Source organism: Muntiacus reevesi, chromosome 19 (assembly GCF_963930625.1).
Source record: "Muntiacus reevesi chromosome 19, mMunRee1.1, whole genome shotgun sequence".
Classification (NCBI taxonomy): domain Eukaryota; kingdom Metazoa; phylum Chordata; class Mammalia; order Artiodactyla; family Cervidae; genus Muntiacus; species Muntiacus reevesi.
The window spans coordinates 28,274,632-28,298,901 of NC_089267.1; the positions used below are offsets into that span (position 1 = coordinate 28,274,632).

Genomic DNA, 24,270 nt, shown 5'->3' on the forward strand with positions numbered 1-24,270 from the left:
GGGAAGAGAGAAGGCTTCCAAGGCAATGCAACTCGCAAAAAAAGGGAAGTTTATTACTGACTCGAGCCAGGGCCTTCTGCCTCCGCCATCACAGTGGTGCAGGGTCAGAAAAGCCCTGAGCCCAAGCTGTTACAGAAATTTATAGGACATGCATAATCAATTAGTAGCTGGCTCAAGCGGATTGGTTACATGTTTACAAAGCAATTCTATTGGTACAGACATTCGCGGGCTTTTTCAAACCTGGGCTTTCGCGGGCTTTCTCAAACCTGGGCTTTCGCGGGCTTTTCAGCTTTCCCCTTTGTCTCTTACTGGGCGCATATTGATTGGCTGGCTTCAGGTTACCTGATGGGGGTGGGGAATCTTACCATTTCGGGGAAAGCTAAAACTTAGGTCCAGGCTGCCTGTCATGGAATTAACCCTGGCAGCCTCACAAATTTTGCTTATAGATGTTCATGGACTAACTAGTCACAAGCCACTCCTCATAATGCAATATGGGAATATTGGCATTATGGTTGATCTGTTCTTTACCCTTTACTTGACCCTTCCTTAAGTGAAAGGCATCAAATAGCACAAACACAAGCTTTGGGACAATTGTAAACACAATAGGCCCTCAAACATATATTGATTTATAGAACATGAATATTGTTTTTCCAGTCTTGGTTCCATTCTGGTTTACTTGGTCATTTAACGTATTCTCAAGCTAGACAATATGCTTTAAAAAAAAAAAAAAAGTACACAGTTTCCGACTCCTTTTTGCGAGTCCCAAGCCTTGCTTGCACTAATTTGTTACCAGAAAGCTACTGCTTAATTTAGGAAACATTGCCTTCTTAACACCCATTTTGCTTAGGAACTGAATTTCTCTATAAGGCAGACTTCTCAGGAGTTTCCTTTTCTTCCCTAAGTGGTGATCCATCAGTATAATCCTCTTTGAAGAAGAATTCATTTACTGTAACATTTGTTCTCTGAAAAATGCATTATTATTGATAGATTGCTGCAGTTCGCTTATTGAAAATGCATTCTCTGTCCTGTATTCTTACAGTATCTAGTACTTCGATTCAGAGCTAAAACTTTTGAGCCATGAAGTGTCAAGTAGGGTTTTGAAACAAGGAGTGTCTAGTGAGAAATGGAGTGTTTCCTGCTGTATCAGTAAACAAGGATGTCACAGGCATCAGTGATTCTGGGCCTCCGAAGGCAAGTTCTTGAGCCCTGAGGGCACTCAGGAAGGAGAAGAATAGCTTAGTGAGATCAGGCAGCCATTATGCTCCAGCCACGCCTGTGGTTAGCACTAAAGAACTCAGGATGTGAACTCAGGAAACTGGCCCTAGGATAGCTGAGATGCTAATAAAAGGAATGATTTCTGTGAGCCCAGACTCTTGTATCTTCCCATACAAAGAAAAGTGCTAAATTCCTTGACTTGGAATATCTGGTTTTCTTCAATTCACAAAGATGTTTAGACTACCAGCCTTTTGTTGCAAACTTCTTTGTAACCTGACCCACACCCCCCCCCCCAGCAGTTTTCTCAGGGTTTCTTGAGATGTTGCCTCTTTAGCTTAAGTCCTAAAAATTTGCATTGAATAAAACATAACTCTCAACTTTAAGGTTGTGACTATTTTTAAGTCAACACTTGCTAAGAAGCAGACAACAATGACAGATTCTTTAAGAGAGCAGTTCTTTCATTCTTCATTGTTAGGCAGTTTATTTAATATTTGCTGATTATAAATTCTTGTGCTTATATTATTTACACATTTTTCAAGATATCTGTGGAATGGTAAATGCCTTCCTAAGTGTTCCATGTAAACATTTCAGTTTGTAAGTTTATTCAAAATCCTGTATTTATTGTCTTGTTTATTATTTTTCAGATGTGATTTTTAAGTCTTATTATTTCCTCCTTCTTACAGATTTATTTCCTGACCTCTTAAGTTATTTGATATGTTTGTACTATTATCTACATTGACCTCAGGAAATATTACGTGATTTTATTCCCTAGTATAACCTTCCTCCTTTTGCCATATTGGTTACAGAAGTATCTTGAATTTAAACTCATGGAATGTGTTGGTCAGGAAAATGAGCAATGGGAGAGAAAGGTGTTTGTCTATGAATAAATTTCTTAGGCCTAAATCCAAAGATATGCACAAAAGTCAGGCATTATAGAAAGAAAGCCTTTTAGAGAATGCTCAAAATTTTGTGTTGGGCTTTTATTGTCATTGCTTGGGACAGCTGATGACACCTAGGCATCAAGTTCTTGCTGCATCAGTGATTTTTAAACCTGGTTACCCATTGCAACAACTTTGGGAAGCTTTTACAGGGATGTTAATGCCAGAATCCTACCCTCAGGAATAGTGAGGTAATTGCTCTGGGGTAGGGCCTGGGCAGCTGTTTATTACTTTTTTAAGTTCCATAGGGTTGTGTTCAGGGTTGGAAACCACTGATTTACATGAGAAGAAGATACCTATTAACAAAATCTTAAATAGTTCCAGATAAAACTAAATCCACTGTTCCTGCTTCACATTTGTAGAGTTCAAATTTGTTTTTAAAAGTAGTTTATATTTTTAGCAGTTTAAACAGTATTTAACTGGTGACAGTAAGCTGCTCACACAGTACCAAAGTGGGATATAAATTAATGATTCTCCTTTTTGGCTAAACATTTGATTCATTTCAGGAATGTTAACAAATCTTAATGTCCATATCACACCCAGACCAATTAATTTAGAGTCTCTAGGGGTGAGACTTAGCTATTAATTTGTTTAAAAAATCCCTTTTTTAAATGGCTCTCTACATTCAAATGTAAAGCTCCGAACAGTCACATGTAAGGCACAAATCTAAATATTTGTCAGTTTGATGTTCTTTAAATGATTTCAACCAAGTACAGTCTAACTCTAAGACTGTTTTATAGGATATTATTGACAGACTTATAATTTTGAATTCTGAAGCCAAGATTCGTTCTTTATTCAACTACGAACAATCACACATCTTTGGTCTAAGGTAAGATGCTGAATTTCACTTGATGTTTTCTGTGTTGTAAAAATAGTTGAGCATATGTTCTATATTTATAATATTTAAAATAATTTTATAATATTTACCTTTTTATCATTTTAAATTTTATAATATTCATTATACTTTATAATATTTAAAATTATTTTATAATATAATATTTTATAATATTTAGAATAATTTTTAAAGCATGTTTAAAGGTAATTTGTCTTCTGTAATATTACAGGGTAAATTATAGTTGTTAGATTTTTACATTATAGCCTTTGCTGCATTTAGGTTCTGTATTATTATCACTTTTGCTTGATTTATTAGGGGTATTTTGTGCACTATTCAGTTTTTTCAGGAGTCAACTGGGGCTTCCCTGCATTGGTATTGTTGTGTCGTAACCACGCGTTCTGGGGGAAAAACTCACTCAGAAGGACAATGCAGATAGTGGAGTGCAGTTTATTACACTGGCGGGCCCAAGACAGAGTCTCCTCTTAGCTAAGGACCCCATCCAGCATTTGTGAAAATCTTTTATACCCCATGTGTACGTGTCCGAACCCACCACCCCAAATTCCTTGAGACTTACACAAACTAAGGAAGGGTAAATACAATCCCAATAACCCCATCACTCATGTGCCATGTGCTCAGACAGTTAAACAATTAGCCAATAATCAATAAGCACAAGGTTACACTCCGACAGGTACAGAAAAATTTATGGCCCGTCTGGAGGAAGGGGTGATTAGTGTATGTGTTCTCTTAGGCGATGAGTAACCTGGATACGATCTTCAAGATTCCCCAGTCCGGAGGGGGTCTTATCCTTCTGTTGTTTCCATAGACACTAAACACAGAGTTCAGAGTCCATTGGAGAGGTGGCTGAGCATGGTCAGCATGGGCAGGCCTGAGATGGAGTCCAGGCCCTATGAATTCCTTCTTCAGTTGTAGCCACGAGTTCCGGGAAGCAAACTCACTCAGAAGGACAATGCGGATAGTGGAGTGCAGTTTATTACACCTGCAGGCCCAAGGCAGAGTCTCCTCCTAGCTAACGAAACTGACTGACTTTTGTGAAAACCTTATGTATCTTAAGTGTACTGCTCAAGCCCACATCCCCAAATTCCTTAAACCTAGCCTGGAAAGTGTTAAAGGGAAATACAGTCAGGTTACAGCCATGATTCATAATCAGAAGAGTCAGCTGGTTACACACTGTAGCCTCCACCAGTGGGTGCCATAAAGATGACAAAGGTGACTGACTACACAGGGGATTATTACATTCTTTCTGGCGACAGGAAATCTAGGTATGGAACCTGGTGTTTATCAGTCCAGGAGGCCATTTCCACAGTAGGTATGTTATCCCCATGGCTACCAGGCACATAGTCCAAAGTTCACTGAAAGTGCAAGATGGAGTTTCCTTCTTTTTCAAGATGGAGTCAGCTCGGCCTGTTCCTTTCCTCCCTCAGTATTGGGTTGAATTCCTGCCAAAATATGGTCTTTTTAAAAAGAGGCCTAGAAATGGATGATATATTGCCCAGATTTTGCTCCTCAATATTTATCATACTCTTAAACCCAAGGTTTAAATATTTTCTGGTTGAATTTATACTCCTTAACATTTAAAAGCAGCTGAATTAAAGAAATTTTCACTTTCTTAGGTTCATGATTTCCTTTCGACTAGTAAAGTAGCTTTTTCAAGTATGGTGGAGGAGGTCAGTGACAATGTTCTACCTAAGAAGTAAAGCAATTACTTTTCTAAAATTAGAATTCTCTAATGGTAGTATATAAGTCTTAAGCCTTTTTTTAAAATTACATTCATTAATAGCTGAGCTTCATTTTCGGACTTTCTAGTTTAAAGAAAGTAGGAAAAAAAGATACAGCTGTTATACTTTTTTGGGTAGTGCGCTCTTTATCTCAAAATGTGTTTTCACACTCAATTTTAACTTTCTGTGAATAGCATCAGATAACCACATAGCAAGCAGTGATGAGGAATTCTGGGGAAATCATACCAGTAGATCCTCCTTTTGCATAGCAAGTATGTTTCTGAGTTTTCTAATTGTAGACCGTAGATTTTAGCCTCTTCTTATTAATACATTGAATGAATTTTTTTTCTGTATGTTTTCTTTCTTTTATGAAGTAATATTTTTCTCTGGTATTCTGGCTAAATTTTTAACAGTAGGATTTTAAGTCACATAAAAAGCAATCCAAGAAGTAAAATGCTCCTGAAGATAAAGTATATTGATGTATGTGTGTGTGTGTGTGTGCTTTCTTATAATGTTTAAATATAGTCATTCTCTCCTACATGAAAAAAAAATTGCCATTCCATTGTTGATACGTATAATAACCATCTATATAGTGGTTAGCAACATGGAGTCAGACTGCCTGCTGTTTGCTAGTTGTGTAAAGTGAGATCTCTTGGACTGCAGAAAAGATTCAACCAGTCCATCCTAAAGGACATCAGTCCTGAATATTCATTGGAAAGACTGATGCTGAAGCTGAAACTCCAATACTTTGGCCACCTGATGCAAAGAACTGACTCACTGGGAAAGACCCTGATGCTGGGAAAGATTGAAGGCAGGAGGAAAAGGGGATGACAGAGGATGAGATGGTTGGATGGCATCACCAACCTGATGGACATGAGTTTGAGTAAACTTTGGGAGTTGGTGATGGACAGGGAGACCTCGCGTGCTGTAGTCCATGGGGTCGCAAAGATTCAGACATGACTGAGCGACTAAACTGAACTGAAAGTGATATCTCGGTTACTATCTATAAAATGGAGGATAATTGTATATTTCCTCATAGAGTTAGTTACCCTTAGACTTACATATGAGAAATTAGAAGGGCATACCAGTGCTTGACACATAGAAAGCACTATAAAAAATGTTAGTAATAGATATAGAGTAGCAGTACTTCAAGTGTTTCTTTATATCTGTCTACTTGCCCTATACTATTTTTGATTTTTGCTTAGGAAATAAATTTTAACTTCACTTTTTCAGTATCTCTGTAGTCTTCTAGATGCTGCCAGGTAATATGCTATTTATAATGTCAGCATTCAAACAACTTTTTGATGAAAAATTCATATTTTAATTTTATGTTCCTTTTAACAAATTTTTCTTTGACAGGAAATTTATTTCATTGTATTTTAAGGTCCATCCTTATAATACTCAGTTATGTTTTTAAGTTATGCATCTCAAGTTAGTTTATTTTTGTTTTTCTACTGATTCCATCTAGCATTGGTCACTGAGGTCCAATGGTGATAATTTAAATCATAGCTTAGTGTTGTATAAATCCTGTTTCTTTGTATTTGGGATTTTTGCCTGTATCATTTTTTCTTACTCCCACAGTTTTTTGGTTTGTTTCTAATTGTACCATTCCCTTCAGTAGATCATCTTATTAATGTGTTTGATTTCTTCCTTTAGCATTGCTTTCTTCCATTCACTTTATTTTTTTTCCCTTACTTCAAAAATCTAGACTAGCATAATGATAAATTTTATACAATTTTTTTAGGTTTTCCATAGCACTTAGATAAGGCTAATTTGGGGCTTAGGGAAATGTGGATTTACACTTTCAGTAGCATCACATCCTATTTAAGTTTCTGAATTTTTATTTGCCAAGGTCTTCTTATAAATCTTATATTGTAAATAACTAATACTCAAGAAGGTTGCTCCTTTGATTAGCTCTCCTATCCTTTTTGTTTCCACATCAACAGTGTGCAGACTTGCCTTTACATGTCCCAATTTATACTGAAATGAAGCAAAAATACATATACAAAGAAACTTCTCTTGATATCACATCTCTCTGCAGTCACTGTCCTATTTCTTTTACTCTTGCAGCAAAACGTATCTGCACAGACTGTCCCCCCTTGCTCACCTCTGTTTACTCCTCAGCCCACTTAAGATTTGTCATTGACTTGGACAGCTCTGTCAGAACTGCACATCCTGTTCATCTCAAGGTCACTTGCAACTTCTATGTTGATGAATCTAGTGGATTCTATATTCTCATCTTGCTGTAAGCAAGACATTGACATAACGGGACATTCATTTCTATGTGAGAGTTCTTTTACCTTCTGTGATAGCACATACTCCTATGGCTGCAGTTTCTCTTCATTTTCTAGGCAACCTCTGATTGATAGAATACTCAGGCTTGGTCCTGAATCCACTTTTTTCCTTTATACTCTACCCCTAGTTCATTGACTTATGCCTTTGCCTTTTAGTACATCTGTATGTGAGTGGGTGCCCCAGTTTTTATCCCCAATGTGAACCATTATTCTGAGCTACCAGACTCTCATTGAATCATCTTAATTTTCTTTGCATTTCAAAAAATAATTTGTCTTTATTATAAAGAAATTAACCTATGCAGGTAATTAAATATAATAAACAAAAATTCCTTCTGACTCTGAAAGTGACATTATCAACATTGAGGAAAATCATTCTAGATGTCTTTCTATGCATATACAGACAGAAGAATAGATATGTGGAAATAGCTTATAAAAATGGAATCATTGTTTCCATTTAAAATTCCAAATGAATTTCATAGAAAAGAAAAAGAAACCCTAGTGAGACAGAAAGAATTGCTGAATTTCAAATAGCTGTCTTTTCACTTGAGAGGTAATTATATCCCCAGCATTTCCTCTAAGGTTAAGAAAAAAGACTATATAAAATATTTCAAGTGATCTGAGCATTATATCTCACTTTTATAAAGTATTGATTGACTCTTTACTGTAAAAAAGCTGAGGACATTTAATGTTCTCATTGATTTGGCCTCCCAGCTTCCTTGTATTCACCTATGTTAGAAGGATGTACTCCTGCCATTTCCTGACCTACCTTCATGAGTCAGAGACTCTATTTTCCTCTCTACCCAGTAAGGGAAGGAAGCTAAGCTGGGTTTCTTGTAGTGACCTAAGATGAGCAATATTTTTTATATTTGACTACAGAGTAAGACTTAAAAATTTTTAGTTTTCTCTGTTTACTTAGCCAGTATTTTTTTTTAAACTTGGAAGACATTCACATTTATATATACTTTCCCAAATTGCCAGCTGCGCATATGTTGTTGTTGTTGTTCAGTTGCTCAGTTCTGTCCGACTCTTTGTGACCCCATGGACTGCAGCACACCAGGCTTCCCTGTCCTTCACCATCCCCCAGGTTTTTTTGCTCACACTCATGTCCATTGAGTCGGTGATGCCATCCAACCATCTCATCCTCTGTGAGCGGCTTGTATCTCCATGAGGAAAGCATAGCACCATCGAGTGACTGTAATATCCAATGAAGAACTCAGTCTTTGGTCACAGCATTAAGGGTTCCTAGATTTGGTCCCATTAGCCCTCTTTGAAATGACCTAACAACCAGCATTTTTGAACTCTTTGAACATATAGCTCTGCGCTATATGTAGGAGATGTAATAATATGTAAATGTGATGTGATGCACATTCTCTTTAACCTTGCTACCTAGTGAGAAATTGAATGTTGATCATGAAAAATGTGAGGTAATTAATGCAGAAAAAAATAGCATCTTTATAAAGCTTTCCATCATCCTATTTTAAATAACTTGACAATTCCAGACAGTTTATGTGGCTTTCAAGGGGCTCCGTAATATCTTTACCTTTCCTGTGTGTATTATTCATATTTTCTACCTTCCTCACCCTGAACTAATGTAGGTTAGACTTAGCTCCATCAAGCACAGTGTTTATTATTGCCTCTATACCTGTTTGTCTTGAATGTTATCTTCACTTTTGCCATCTTTGTTAAAATTTGGATCATCCTCTTTCAAGGCAAAGCTTTCTTTATGAGTTACTTTCTCCTTGACTTAACTATAGCATAAAGTGAAAGTCGTGTCACTCAGTCGTGTCTGACTCTTTGAGACCCCATGGACTACATAGTCCATGGAATTCTCCAGGCCAGAATACTGGAGTGGGTAGCCTTTCCCTTCTCCAGGGGATCTTCCCAACCCAAGGATCAAACCCAGTTCTCCCACATTACAGGCAGATTCTTCACCGACTGAGCCACAAAGGAAGCCTTATAATTTTCCTGGATGTCCACTGCCTTTTTGGTCATTCACAAGGACTTAATTTTATTTTTCTCTCTGACTAAAACTTGAAACTTCCTGAGGGGGTATAATTTTCGTTTATACTTTCATGCCACCTCATTGCCCAGTACTTTTTGGTTATTGGGTTAATATTTATTTGCTAACTCTGTTGATTAAGACAGTTGCCTGGAAACTTTTTCAAAGAAGCTGTGCATTTATTATTTGCTAGGTGCAAATTATTTTCTTAAACATATCTTTTAAGGACACTAATTAAGGCACAGTGAGGTTTTTATCCTCTATAATTTGAGGTATAATTGTCTATAATTTGAAATATAATTGACATAGTTCAGGTGATAACTTGTATATATTGTGAAATATACTTGTATATATTGTGTATAAATGTGTGAAGTAGACTTCAACACAGAAGTCTACTTAAGATCATCAGCATGCATGCATAGTTAATAGGAATCGTTTTTTTCTTGTAATGAGAACTTTTAAGATTTACTGTCTTAGCAACTTTCAAATGTAGTATACATTCTCTTCACCCATCTTGCTCTTCCACTGTCCTTTGGCAGTCAGTCTGTTCTCTATGTATGAACTGTGTTTTTTTAATTCCACATGTAAGTGATCATACCGTATTTGTCTTTCAGACTTATTTCACTTACTCTAATGTTCTCAAGGTCCATTCGTGTTGCAAATAGAAAGATTTTGTTTTGTATGGCTGAATAATCTCATTATATATATATTTTTTCTTTATCCATTTGTACGTCAATTGAAATTTAGTTTGTTTAATCACTTGCCTTTTATAAACAATGCTGCTATGAACTTGGGGGTACATATGTCTTTTTGAATTAGTGTTTTCATTTTCTTTGCTTCAAGAGAAGCAAAATTGCTGCACCATATGGTACTTATATTTTTAATTTTTTGAGGAACCTCTGTACTATATTCTGTGGTGGCTGTACCAACTTGTGTTTCTACCAACAGTGCACAAGAGTTCCCTTTTCTCCGTATCTTAACATTATTTCTTGGTATTTGGATAATAGCCATTCTAACAAGTGTGAGGTGATCTCATTGTGGTTTTGATTTGCATTACCCTGATGATTAGAGAATCTGAGCATCTTTTCATGTACCTATTGGCCATTTGTCTGTTGTCTTTGGGAAAATGTATATTTAGACCCTCTGCCCATTTTTAAATTATATTTTTTTGCTTGTTTTTGAGTTGGATGAGTTCTTTATACATTTTGGATATTAGCCCCTCATCAGCTATATGATGTGCAGCTTTTTTTCTCTCATTATGTAGGTTGTCTTTTCATTCTGTTGATTTTCTTAGTTTCATCTGGTCCCACTTGCTTATTTTTGTTCTTGTTGTCTTTTCTTTTTGTTGTCAGATCCCATGAGCAACTTGATGTTGTTCAAGGTTTATCAGTTTTAAGATTTTCTTAACCATCTTTTTGGAGAAGGGAATGGCAACCCACTCCAGTATTCTTGCCTGGAGAATGCCATGGAGAGAGGAGCCTGGTAGGCTACAGTCCATGGGGTCTCAAGAGTCGGACACGACTGAGTGACTAAGCAGCAACCATCTTTAGGCTAGAGGAATGTTATACTCTTCCCTAGACTATTTTATTTCAATATGAAAACTGTATTTTATAGAGAAAAAAATTACATCATTGTTAATAGTATTCTTTATCTCAAACTGTAAATTATGTTTTAGTCACTGACTGTAGAATTGCTTATTTTTAACATCTTAAATCTTAGGTAGTCATTCTTAATTATACACATTAAAATTTAATATGGTTAAAAATGTTAATATAGTTCTCCTAAAATCTATTATAATACATCTTCATTTGAAACTCTAATGTGGCCTGTTAATTTTCTTCAAAATAAAACTCAAGAATCCAAATTTAAAGAACAGCCTTTAAAATTAATCACTTGCTATTTTAGTTATTTTACATCAACGAATAGTAAATTTTATACACAGTATAGTGAATAGTTTTTTGCATAACTAACTTCTTTATAAAAAGTTTGACCTGGAAGATGACTTGAAGATGAAAAGTAAAAAATACATATTTGTTTTTCAGTTTAGAAACAGTCTGGTTATCTTGAACATAGAAACGTGTTAATATCCCATCGCAGCAAATCACCAAACTATTTTTTCCAGTGACCCAGGTGCCAAGTAAACTTAAATCTTATTAACACTGGTAATAAGAAATAATTTTAAAATTCTTTTGTAATCTTTCTTTAACATCAGAAATAGGAATATAACTGCAAAACTGTCCACATTTTGGATTCTGGGTATACATAGATGCATATATCAAAAACATAATTTTATTCTATTAAGTTAACTTAAAGAAGGTAATCTTTAAACAGCTCAAGTCAAACAGAAGATGGCAAGAGTGAACATAAATATTTTAAGAATCAGTGAACTAAAATGGATTGGAATGGGCAAATTTAATTCAGATGACCCCTGTATCTACTATTGTGGGCAATAATCCCTAAGAAGAAATAAAGTAGCCCTCATAGTCAACAAAAGAGTCCAAAATGCAGTAATTGGGTGCCATCTCAAAAATGACAGAATGATCTCTGTTCGTTTCCTAGGCAAACCATTCAATATCACAGTAATTCAAGTCTATGCCCCAGGCACTAATGCCAAAGAAACTGAAGTTGAATGATTCTGTGAAGAACTACAAGACCTTCTTCTAGAACTGACACCAGAAAAAGGTGTTGTTTTCATCAAAGGGAACTGGAATGCAAAAGTAGGAAGTCAAGAGATCCTTGTAGTAACTGGCAAGTTTGGCCTTGGAGTACAAAATGAAGCGGGGCAAAGGCTAACAGAGTTTTGCCAAGAGAACGCACTGGTCATAGCAAACACCCACTTCCAGCAATACAAGAGAGGACTACACATGGACATCACCAGATGGTCAATACTGAGATAAGATTGATTATATTCTTTGCAGCCAAAGATGGAGAAGCTCTATGCAGTCAGCAAAAACAAGACCGGGAGCTGACTGTGCCTCAGATCATGAACTTTTTATTGCCAAATTGAGACCTAAATTGAAGAAAGTGGAGAAAACCATTAGACTCTTCAGGTATGACCTAAATCAAATCCCTTATGATTATACAGTAGAAGTGACAAGGAGAGTCAAAGGTTTAGATCTGATAGACAGAGTGACTGAAGAACTGTGGACAGAGGTTCTGAACATTGTATAGGAGGCAGTGCTCAAAACCACCCACAAGAAAAAGAAATGCAAAATTATTGTCTGAGGAGCCCTTACAACTAGCTAAGAAAAGAAGAGAAGTGAAAGACAAAGGAGAAAAGGAAAGATGTATCCATATGAATGGAGAGTTCATAAGAATAGCAAGGAGAGATATAAGAAAGCCTTCCTAAGTGATCCATGCAAAGAAATAGAGGAAAACAATAGAATGGGAAAGACTAGCAGTCTCTTCAAGAAAATTAGAGATACCAAGGGAACATTTAATGTAAAGATGGGACAAGAAAGGACAGAAACAGTATGGACCTAAAAGAAGCAAACAATATTTAGAAGAGGTGACAACAATACACAGAAGTAGGTCTTCATGACCCTAGGTAACTGTGATGGTGTGATGACTCACCTAGAGCCAGATATCCTGGAGTGAAGTCAAGTGGGCCTTAGGGAAGCATCACTATGAACAAAGCTAGTGAAGATGATGGAATTCCACCTGAGCTATTTCAGATCCTAAAAGGTGATGCTGTGAAGTGCTGTACTCAATATGCCAGCAAATTTGGAAAACTCAGCAGTGGCCACAGGACTGGGAAAGGTCAGTTTTCATTCTAATCCCAAGGAAAGCTAATGCCAGAGAATGTTCAAACTCATGTGCACTCATCTCACATGCTAGCAAGTAATGCTCAAAATTCTCTAAGCAAGGCTTCAACAGTACATGAACTGAGAACTTGCAGAATGTCAAGCTGGATTTAGAAAAGGCAGAGAAACCAGAGAGCAAATTGACAACATCTATTGAATCATAGAAAAAGCAACAGAATTCTAGAAAAGCATCTACTTCTGCTTCATTGACTATGCTAAAGCTTTTGACTGTGTGGGTTACAACAAACTGTGGAAGAGATGGGAATTCCAAACCCCTTACTTGCCTCCTGAGATAGCTTTATGCAGGTCAGGAAGCAATAGTTAGAGCTGGACATGGACCAACAGACTGGTTCCAAATTGGGAAAGGAGTATGTCAAGGTTGTATATATAAGCCTGCTTATAAACTTCTATGCAAAGTACATCATGCAAAATGCCAGACTGGATGAAGCACAAGCTGGAATCATGGTTGCTGGGAGAAATATCAATAGCCTCAGATAGGTAGATGACACCACCCTTATGGCAGAAAGCAAAAGGAACTAAAGAGCCTCTTGAGGGAACTGAAAGAGGAGTGTGAAAAAGCTGACTTAAAAGTTAGCATTCAAAAATTGAAGATCATGACATCTGGTCCCATCCCTTCATGGCAAATAGATGGGGAAACAATGGAAACAGTGAGAGACTTTATTTTCTTGGGTTCTAAAATCACTGCAGATTGTGACTGCAGCCATTAAATTAGAAGGTGATTGCTCCTTGGAAGAAAACCTATGACCACCCTTGACAGCATTTTATTTTATTTTATTTTATTTTTTATTCCTTTATTTATTTTTTTTTTATTTTTCAGTGGGTTTTGTCATACATTGATATGAATCAGCCATAGAGTTACACGTATTCCCCATCCCGATTCCCCCTCCCACCTCCCTCTCCACCCGATTCCTCTGGGTCTTCCCAGCCCACCAGGCCTGAGCACTTGATTCATGCATCCCACCTGGGCTGGTGATCTGTTTCACCATAGATAATATACATGCTGTTCTTTCGAAACATCCCACCCTCACCTTCTCCCACAGAGTTCAAAAGTCTGTTCTGTACTTCTGTGTCTCTTTTTCTGTTTTGCATATAGGGTTATCGTTACCATCTTTCTAAATTCCATATATATGTGTTAGTATACTGTAATGTTCTTTATCTTTCTGGCTTACTTCACTCTGTATAATGGGCTCCAGTTTCATCCATCTCATTAGAACTGATTCAAATGCATTCTTTTTAACAGCTGAGTAATATTCCATGGTGTATATGTACCACAGCTTCCTTATCCATTCGTCTGTTGATGGGCATCTAGGTTGCTTCTATGTCCTGGCTATTATAAACAGTGCTGCGATGAACATTGGGGTGCACGTGTCTCTTTCAGATCTGGTTTCCTCAGTGTGTATGCCCAGAAGTGGTATTGCTGGGTCATATGGCAGTTCTATTTCCAGTTTTTTAAGAAATCTCCACACTGTTTTCCATAGTGGCTGTACTAGTTTGCATTCCCACCAACAGTGTAAGAGGGTTCCCTTTTCTCCACACCCTCTCCAGCATTTATTGCTTGTAGACTTTTGGATAGCAGCCATCCTGACTGGCGTGTAATGGTACCTCATTGTGGTTTTGATTTGCATTTCTCTGATAATGAGTGATGTTGAGCATCTTTTCATGTGTTTGTTAGCCATCTGTATGTCTTCTTTGGAGAAATGTCTGTTTAGTTCTTTGGCCCATTTTTTGATTGGGTCATTTATTTTTCTGGAATTGAGCTTCAGGAGTTGCTTGTATATTTTTGAGATTAATCCTTTGTTTCCTCATTGCTATTATTTTCTCCCAATCTGAGGGCTGTCTTTTCACCTTACTTATAGTTTCCTTTGAAACGGAGAGATTACTTTGCCAAAGATGATCCATATAGTCAAAGCTGTGGTTTTTCCAGTAGTCATGTATGGATGTGAGAGTTGGACCATAAAGAAGGCTGAGTGCCAAGAATTGATGCCTTTAACTCTGGTGTTGGAGAAGACTCTTGATAGTCCCTTGGACAATAAGGATATCAAACAGTCAATCCTAAGGGAAATTAATCCTGATTATTCATTGGCAAGACTGATGTTGAAGATGAAGCTCCAATACTTTGATCAGCCGATGTTAAGAACTGAATTATTTGAAAAGACACTGACGCTGGGAAAGATTGAAGGCAGGAGGAGAAGGGGATGACAGAGGATGAGATTGTTGGATGGCATCACTAACTCGATGGACACACGTTTGAGTAAGCTCTGGGAGTTGGTGACAGATAGGGATGCCTGGTGTGCTGCAGTCCATGGGATCACAGAGCCGGACATGACTGAGAGACTGAACTGAACAGAAAGAAAACAATAAAATGATGCCTAACTAATTAAAATAACCAATTTAGAATTCTCTCTTAATCAAAGAGTTCCTCTTTATATAGAATGATTAGGATATAATAAAAACAATATTCATTATCCTCTTAAGGGAAAACTCATACCTTTTGAAGATAACCACCGTTAGTCTCTTCATGCCTATAGTTCCTTTGATTGAAATTCTTTTTGAACAATAGGCTTGTTTTTAATCTGCCTTTTTTACTTATTTCAAATTATTCTCTCATATCTATAAATATTCATCTATACCATGATGAATTATTATATTATTTAGCCCCCTTAAAGGGCTAAATAATATTCCAGTGCATATCCCAGCTTTCTGTTTGTTTATAAATGTAGCTTATTTAAATTTTTTTTATTTTGCATCTTTATAAATATCTCATTCCTTATTTATTTCTTAAAACTATCCTTTAGAAATGGGCTTGCTTAGTTTAAGTTTATTGACTATGCCAAAGCCTTTGACTGTGTGTATCAATAAATGTGGAACATTCTGAAAGAGATGGGAATACCAGACCACCTGACCTGCCTCTTGAGAAATCTGTATGCAGGTCAGGAAGCAACAGTTAGAACTGGACATGGAAAAACAGACTGGTTCCAAATAGGAACAGGAGTACGTCAAGGCTGTATATTGTCACCCTGCTTATTTAACTTATATGCAGAGTACATCATGAGAAACGCTGGGCTGGAAGGAGCACAAGCTGGAATCAAGATTTCAGAGAGAAATATCAATAACCTCAGATATGCAGATGACACCACACTTATGGCAAAAAGTGAAGAGGAACTAAAGAGCCTCTTGATGAAAGTCAAAGAGGAGAGTGAAAAAATTGACTTAAATCTCAACATTCAGAAAACTAAGATCATGGCATCCGGTGCCATCACTTCATGGCAAATAGGTTGGGAAACAGTGGAAACGGTCGCTGATTTTATTTTGGGGGTCTCCAAAATCATTAGAGATGGTGACTGCAGCCATGAAATTAAAAGATGCTTGCTCCTTGGAAAGAAAGTTATGACCAACCTAGACAGCATATTAAAAAGCAGAGACCTTACTTTGCCAACAAAGGTCCATCTAGTCAAGGCTATGGTTTTTCCAGTGGTCATGTATGGATATGAGAGTTGGACTATAAAGAAAGCTGAGTGCCAAAGAATTGATGCTTTTGAACTGTGGTGTTGGGGAAGACTCTTAAGAGTCCCTTGGACTGCAAGGAGATCCAACCAGTCCATCCTAAAGATCAGTCTTGGGTGTTCATTGGAAGGACTGATGTTGAAGCTGAAACTCCAATACTTTTGCCACCTGTTGCAAAAGACTGACTCATTTGAAAAGACCCTGATGCTGGGAAAGATTGAGGGCAGGAGGAGAAGGGGATGACAGAGGATGAGATGGTTGGATGGCATCACTGACTCAATGGACATGAGTATGGGTAAACTCCGGGAGTTGGTGATGGACAGGAAGGCCTGGTGTGCTGCGGTTCATGGGTTCACAGAGTCGGACAGGACTAAGCAACTGAACTTAATTGAAGTTTAGGCATATTTCCTACCTCGTATATTTCTATATGCCCTCTTCCTATGACTCATTTTACTTGACCTCTCTGTACCATTTTATATTCTACCAAGTTTTGACACTTTCCTTTCATTTGGTTCATTCATTTAGAAAATAGTTATTGAATTCCTACTAAGTGCTGCACTACTATATATCTTCTGTTTGGGAGAATTGTGTGACTTTTGTCTATTTGTGGAGTTCTTTTTATGAATCATTTTTGGTGACTTTTCCTCTTTTACTACCTACCTTTCTAACTGAATTCTAGAGTATGTCTTTTGTCCTTTACCCAATTTTTTTTATTATCATTATTTTTATTTTCTACAGTGGTTTCAATTTGCATTTCTTTACTAGCTAACCTTGTATCTGTCTATCCTCTATGTTATCTCTTGACCATACGTCCAGATTTTATTGACCATTTGGATATGCAAACACAAGTTTGGTCTTCCCTGGTGACTCAGCTGGTAAAGAATCTGCCTGCAATGCAGTAACTGGTTCGATTCTTGGATCAGGAAGTTCCCCTGGCAAAGGGATAGGCTACTCACTTCATTTTTCTTGGGCTTCCCTGGTGACTCAGATGGTAAAGAATCCTCCTGCAATGTGATCCCTCGGTTGGGAAGATCCCCTGCAGGAGGGCATGGCAACCCACTGCAGTACTCTTGCCTGGAGAATCCCCATAGACAAAGGAGCCTGGCGGTGTATAGTGCATAGAGTCAGACACGACTGGGCAGCTAAGCACAGAACTCACACCATGCAAGTTCAGCAAACTTGTCATATTCAAAAGCTATACTCTGTGTTTCCTTAGGGATATCCAAACTAACTTACAGCTTCAGGAGATCCCAGAGCACTTTCTGAAACTATGATGTGAATTTGCTACGAAGCTCAAAAGAGGAGGCTTTCCACAGCCCTTGCTCACTCTCTTTGCTGCTCACTAGTTTTATGGACAAACTGACCTTGCCCCCTTTTTCATTCTTCATAAATGGTTATTGGTGTATCAGAATCTTTAAGCTCCAGATTTGTAGATGTGGTTAGTGTGCTTGTAATTCATGTCTCATTGTTGGGTTTGATCAAATGGCAGGGAACTGGGTATTGCATTTTTACTAGCTAGTTTGTGTGTACTCATCAGAAGGAAATCTTCTGTATTGGATTTTTGTATTGTTTGGTTAAGTAAAATATACACTGCATTTGATTAAAGTTGATATTGTAATTTATGGTGATGCATTTTTGAAAATAGTTAAAATGTTATTAGAAACGTGATGTTTCAGTGTATTCAAGGAAGAAATACTAGGGAAAAAATGGCAGGGTGAGGAGAAGAGGCATGTGACTGCTAGCATGAGGAAAGCAATGAATATTTTTGGACTTCATTCAAGTAGAGATGATAGCTAATAGTAAACTGCCCAGAACCATTCTGGTAGCCTGGACAAGTGCCCATTTGCTCACATTAATGATACGATGGTGATGATTAAAAAGTGACATACAAAGAATGTGATAATTAAGAACAGGGAATTATTCTGGTGTTGAGATTTGATTTGGGTTATTAGCAAGTTCATGGGGGAATGGACTATGGTCAAAATATATCCCAAACCTAGTGAAAAGGTTAGGCCCAAATTTGAGGCCACTTTATTCCTTGAAACAGTTCAAATAAACGTTCATATTAAGGAGACACTGATTTTCACTTCCAGAAATGAATTGAAATTCAGAATGTTTGGTTGGATTTTAAAAATAAATTTCTCTATACCATGCATTATAGACACACATTCTTTTAAACTTACAAATATTATAATGGGTATTAACTTGGCATTATCCAGGCTCAAGTGCTACAGTTTCTGATTTGAAATTCTAAAATTCTAAGAATTTATTTGCTATCTGCGTCTAATCTTAACCTCAAGTGATGAGATTCTTTGTAGTCTTTATTTAGCCTGCCTAATCTGAATATCAATATATTTTGCCAAAGAAATATTAATATGCTTGATTATAAGGTATTGCTCCAGACTCCATGCATATTGTATTTTGTTGCTAAATGCATAAAAATTTAACTTCTTGGTCCTAAGGTTTACGGGTAAGGAATTACAGACCTTACATCATAACTTTGCAATTTTTTAAGTCACTGAAGGTTAAGGGAAGGGACACTTTTGGGAAAGAAAAATTATATAATGTTTAGCATTTGAAAATCCAACTTCTCAGTGGTGTAAGATACCCATTTCCACACTAGGTTTGGAGGTTACCTTTGCATCTGAGGCAAAACAGTGTATCTTCCTTGTTCAGAGCGGGGTTTATGGCTCAGCTGCATTACTCTCATTATCCCAACTCATTTAGGGCAAATGGGCTCTCCTTGAGTCAACCCTCACAGGGAACCTCATAGAGGGCTCACAGCATGATTAGCGTGAGCTGGTTCACCTCACAGCTTGATCACATTGTTAGTGAAAACAATCTGGCCTAGTTATCTTTGATTATAACTAGATTATGCTAGTTATGCTTATTGATACAGATTCAAGGATATATTGATATCTCCTGACAATATGATTTGACAGCATTGAATCTGCTGGATTAGAGCTCAAGTGAAAGAATTTTTACCTCAAGTTTTAGACCTTATTCTAGCCTTTAGGTCACCTAAAGTTGAGAGTTAGGGATTATTTGATATGAATCAGAGAAGCATACCCAAATATTGTAGGAGTTGTTCCTAAAATTCACAGAGTCATGCATTATGTCACTTCTTTGGTGGTAGATTGTGTAAGATTTATTAATACATCATGTATATTGCATGTGATATCTTGACATTTTAGGCTACTAGAACTCAGAAACTTCACTGAGATGGCCATGAGTTTTTTGGATACCTCTCTCTGGTGCACCTACTCTTAGCTAAAACATGTAGAAAACAAGCTATGTCCTTTTCACAATGTATCATCAGTAGAATAGTTTTTCATGATAATTTGAGGGATGATAGGACTAAATTTTGATAAAACGAAGGATGTGTTACTGTCCATGTTGAATGAAAGCAAGCTGCTCTTGCTTTTCACATTAGCCAAATTAGCAGTATCTTACCACTGAGAGGGCTTCCCTTGTGGCTCAGTTGGTAAAGAATCTGCCTGCAACGCGGGAGACCTGGGTTCGATCCCTGGGTTGGGAAGATCCCCTGGAAAAGGGAAAGGCTACCGACTCCAGTATTCTAGCCTGGAGAATTCCATGGGCTATATAGTCCATGGGATCCCAAAGAGTCGGACACAACCAAGTGACTTTTACTTACCAGTGAGAGATTTTGTTAATTCACTCACGTAAAGAGGCTTCATCTTGATTATGTCTTTTGTTACATATAATGAGCAGATACACGAAGGCAGGAGACACGCACACTGAGCAGTGCTGTGTAAAACGTCTAATAGAGATCGGCACTCGGTCTTCAGTGCCTGAGGCAGGATGAGAAAGACGTTATTAGATAGCATCAATAAGCCGGACTCAAATAAGGCAGTAGATTTGATTATCCCCACAGCTGTACAAATGCTTTCATGGAATTACTGCAAGGGCTGGATCCTTCCCCACTTTTAATAATTGTGTTACCCCTGCTAAAGCTTTGCTATAGGCAAACAAACTCTTAAGTCTCACTGCCTTCAACCAGCAACACCATATCCCTGGGATACTAGACTGTTTGGGTTCCTGGGAACTGTAAGACTATAGTAATGTGGGTAATATTTGCACATTGTTTAGAATTGTAGGAAATAGAGAATGAAGGAACAGCTAAGGTCTGTGATTATTGTCTGTCTTTTGGTGTACAGAAACTTCTATTATTTTGATAAACGTAATCTATAATACCTAAGTAACAAGCTAAGGGAGTTTGTGTCTGGAGTAGGTAGAATCAGTCTGCTTCTAACTGTATTCTGAGAGAGACACAAGCATGTACTCAGACACTTCTGAAATTTCTTCTGTGAAACTGTCGATATCTTTACATTAACTTTGTTATTGCTACTTTATCTATTTATAAAAAACTGAAAATATACCATTAAAACATTTATCCAGTTTACTCTTGAATTTGGATTCATCTTGGATAATTGTTGGTTTTCTTTGAAATACTTCTTGATATAACCAACTTTATGTATGAAATAAGCAACACTTTTTTTCTTAACTTTGGGAAATGTGGGTTGGAGTCAACAAAAGTTAAGCTTCACGATTTGTTATTTGCAAGCCTAATAATATGTAAGCTTTGAGACATGTTTTTCTGATCACTTTTTAAAAATTAATGGATATGACATTTGCCCACTCCAATTCACTTTGTAAACCTAGCTTTAATTAATGTCATGGTTAGGCTAAAAAGATGGTCTTATTCAAGTGACTTTTTCTTCCATATTTACTGTAGCTGCTACCTTATGCAGATATGCTGATGTAGTTAATGAACCCATTAAGATCTGTTTATTAGATGGTTACATGATTGAGTAGTAAATGGCACTTGTTGTCAAGGCTTTCTGCATGATTATTAAAGTATGCATTCTTTTATTGATATTTTTAATTTGTTCATATTGCATATATGTTTATACTTCATATGAATAAAATGATATACTTTTTCACATTATCTACCCTAGCATAACATAAGTTTTTTAATGAAATATTACAAATACAAACACTACATAAAACATGAGCTTAACAAGGTATTGTAAATTAAATGTCTACATAAAATCCCAGTCAAGTAAACAAAGAAAACTTACTAGTACTATGCATTTGTTGATCATGACTGCCTCCCTTCTTGCTAATGGGTAAACACTATTCTGACTTTTATGCTATGTACTACTTTGACTTATTTTTATTTTTACTACTCTTTTTTTTTTACTACTTACTTTTATTTTTCCAAAAAAAATTTTTAATTTTATTGCTTTTTGTTCTTTATTTTAGTTTTAGCATAGACTATATCCTGTCACATCTAACCTCTTATATGTAGCATATGTTTCTAAGGTCAATGCTCATTGCTATATAATATGCCATTAGCAGACATAGACTGTGTTTTGTTTATATCTTATGCTACTACCAGACTTTTAGGGTATTAACTGTTCTTCAGTTTTAGCTGTCATAAACAACTTGCTCCATGTGGAACATATAGCTACATATCTCTTTGTACATACATATACATAATTCTTTTGTGTTACAGAAAAGATATATAAATATTCAAAGAGGTTTCTGAACTTCCTGTTCTATTCAGTTAGATTTTTGTTCATCTTTGTGCAAATATTGCATTGTTTTAATTACTATAGCTTTATAATATGTTACAGTAATTTTAAGGTGATTCCTTTTTTCAAACATCTTGGCTACAGTTAGTCCTTTTCTTTCCATGTAAAGTTTAATATCACCTTGTCACACAAATCAACCCACTGGGATTTTAATTATCATTGGATTGAATCTTTAAATCAATAGTGAGTGAACTGGTGTCTTCATAATGAGTTTCCAATCTGTAAATATTGCATATATCTGCATTTAAGTATACTTTAATTACTCTCATTAGAACATTTGGTTTTTTCCATAGATTTTATCTGTATTTTGTTAATATCTGTAGCCTTATGTTCCTTAGTATATACTACAGTGCATGGCAGTATCTCCCAGTCCTTTAAGAACTTGAACCCTGGTACAACATTGCCAGAGTGATTTTAGACAAGATTCGTAACTCTTGATGCTTCCATTTCCTCATATGTGAAATGGAGACAGTAACTATACCTTCCTCGGAATTACTGTGAGACTAAATATGTCACATAAATCTAGAACTGGTAGCGAAAGTCACTCAGTCGTGTCTGACTCTTTGAAACCCCATGGATTATACAGTCCTTGGAATTCTCTAGGCCAGAATACTGGAGAGGTTAGCCGTTCCCTTCTCCAGGGTATCTTCCCAACCCAGGGATCGAACCGAAGTCTCCCTCATTGCAGGCAGAATTCTTTACCAGCTGAGTAACCAGGGAAGTCCAAGCATCTGATAAATGTCTGAGATTGTATAGATGTACAAATTATTAATTCATTTAATTATTCTGTTAATGCTTTTAACTTGTTAGTGGAGGCATTTTGCTGAACTCTAACCAGAAACTTTGTAGCTTAAAGTAACACACGTTTATCTCAGTGTCTGTCAAGGTACACCCTAGCTTGGTCCTTTTGCATAGTCTCACAAGGCTGCAATCAAGGTGTCAGATGGGGCTGTGATCTCATTTGAAGCTCAAGTAGGAAACAGTCTGTTTCTAAACTCATAGATTGTTGACAGAATGTAGTTCCTCATGATTTTAGCACAGAGGGTCTTGTTTGCTTGTTGCTTAGAGGCTAGAAGCCCTTGCAGCTTGCCAGTTGAAATGTGCCATCAGTTCTTTGTCACTTGGTTTTCCCCAACATAGCTGCTTGCTTCTTCAAAGCCAACAGAAGAAAGAGACACTCCACCAAGAATGGCATAGTCTTATGTAATCACATTCAGGTAATTCCGTCTGTCCTATCACCTTTAACTACTCTGACTAGAAGCAAGACACAGATCCTGCGTACGTTCTAGAGAAGAGAATCATACAAAGACATAGGTACAGGAGGGTGGGATCATGAGGACTACCCTAAGCGTCTACCTGCCACAGAGCCATTTTTTTCTAATAAATACATCCTCTACTGACAATACCCTGTTTTAAGCTACTGCCTTATCTAAATTTTCACCATATCTTTTTCTACACTGGTATCTCTGCTTCCTGCTTCTGTCCTGCCTAATTTCAGCCTGTTCTGTATGTAGCAGTCAGAGTGATCCCAGTAAAACACAAATCAAGTAATCTCAATTCTATACTTACCACGTTCCTCATATTATCAGGATGAGACAAGACTTCAGTGGAATTTGTGTGTCACCAAAGTAAGGTGCAGACTTCCTACAGTGACCTTAGAGTCCTGTATGATCTTGACCCCTAATTTTACTCTAACCTCATCTCCAAATACTTCTCCTTTGCTTATCCCACTTCAGCTACATTGGCTTCCTTGTGCTCAGTTGCTCAGTCATTTCTGACTCTTTGTGGCCCATGGACTGTGGCCAGCCAGGCTCCTCTGCCCATGAAATTTTCCAGGAAAGAACCCCTGGAGTGGGGTGCCACTTCCTACTCCAGGGGATCTTCCCGACCCAGGGATTGAACTCGTGTCTCTTGCATCTGCTGCTTTGGCAGGCAGATTCTTTACCACTAGTGCCACATTGACTCCTTTCCTGTTCTTCAAAGAGGCAGGTATGCGCTCACCTTAAGTTGCTAGCTCAAGCTATTTGCTGTCTTAGAGCATTTTTCCCTCAGATAGCTCCATGGATTGTTTCTTTATTTCTTTTAGGTCTTTACCCAGTGTCACCTTCTTGATGAGGTCTTTCCTAATGACCTTATTTAAAATTGGGTACAGTGATCCATCCCCACTGTTCTCTTGTTATACTCCTTACTCATTTCCCTGCTTTACTTGTATCCATGCTGTGTTCCCCTCTTCTAGTATTTTGGCATTCCACAAGGACTGGGATTTTTGTCGATTTGTGTTCAGTGAGGTATCTTCAGCACTTAAAG

The 24,270-nt window shown here is 37.1% G+C and overlaps 1 protein-coding gene and 1 non-coding gene across 6 annotated transcripts in view; one reads left to right on the top strand and one right to left on the bottom strand.

Annotated features, from left to right (window-relative positions):
• TBC1D32 (TBC1 domain family member 32) overlaps positions 1–24,270 on the top strand; it is a 179,414-nt gene that overhangs the window by 79,932 nt on the left and 75,212 nt on the right. For all 5 annotated transcript variants that reach the window (XM_065911547.1, XM_065911548.1, XM_065911549.1 and 2 more), the window contains one exon: positions 2,894–2,982. In XM_065911547.1, coding sequence (XP_065767619.1) covers positions 2,894–2,982 — 89 coding nt within the window. The remainder of the gene's footprint in view (positions 1–2,893; positions 2,983–24,270) is intronic.
• On the bottom strand, positions 8,171–8,297 carry LOC136151001 (small nucleolar RNA SNORA25). Its single transcript, XR_010659987.1, has one exon. It is a non-coding gene; the product is annotated as a small nucleolar RNA SNORA25 (small nucleolar RNA).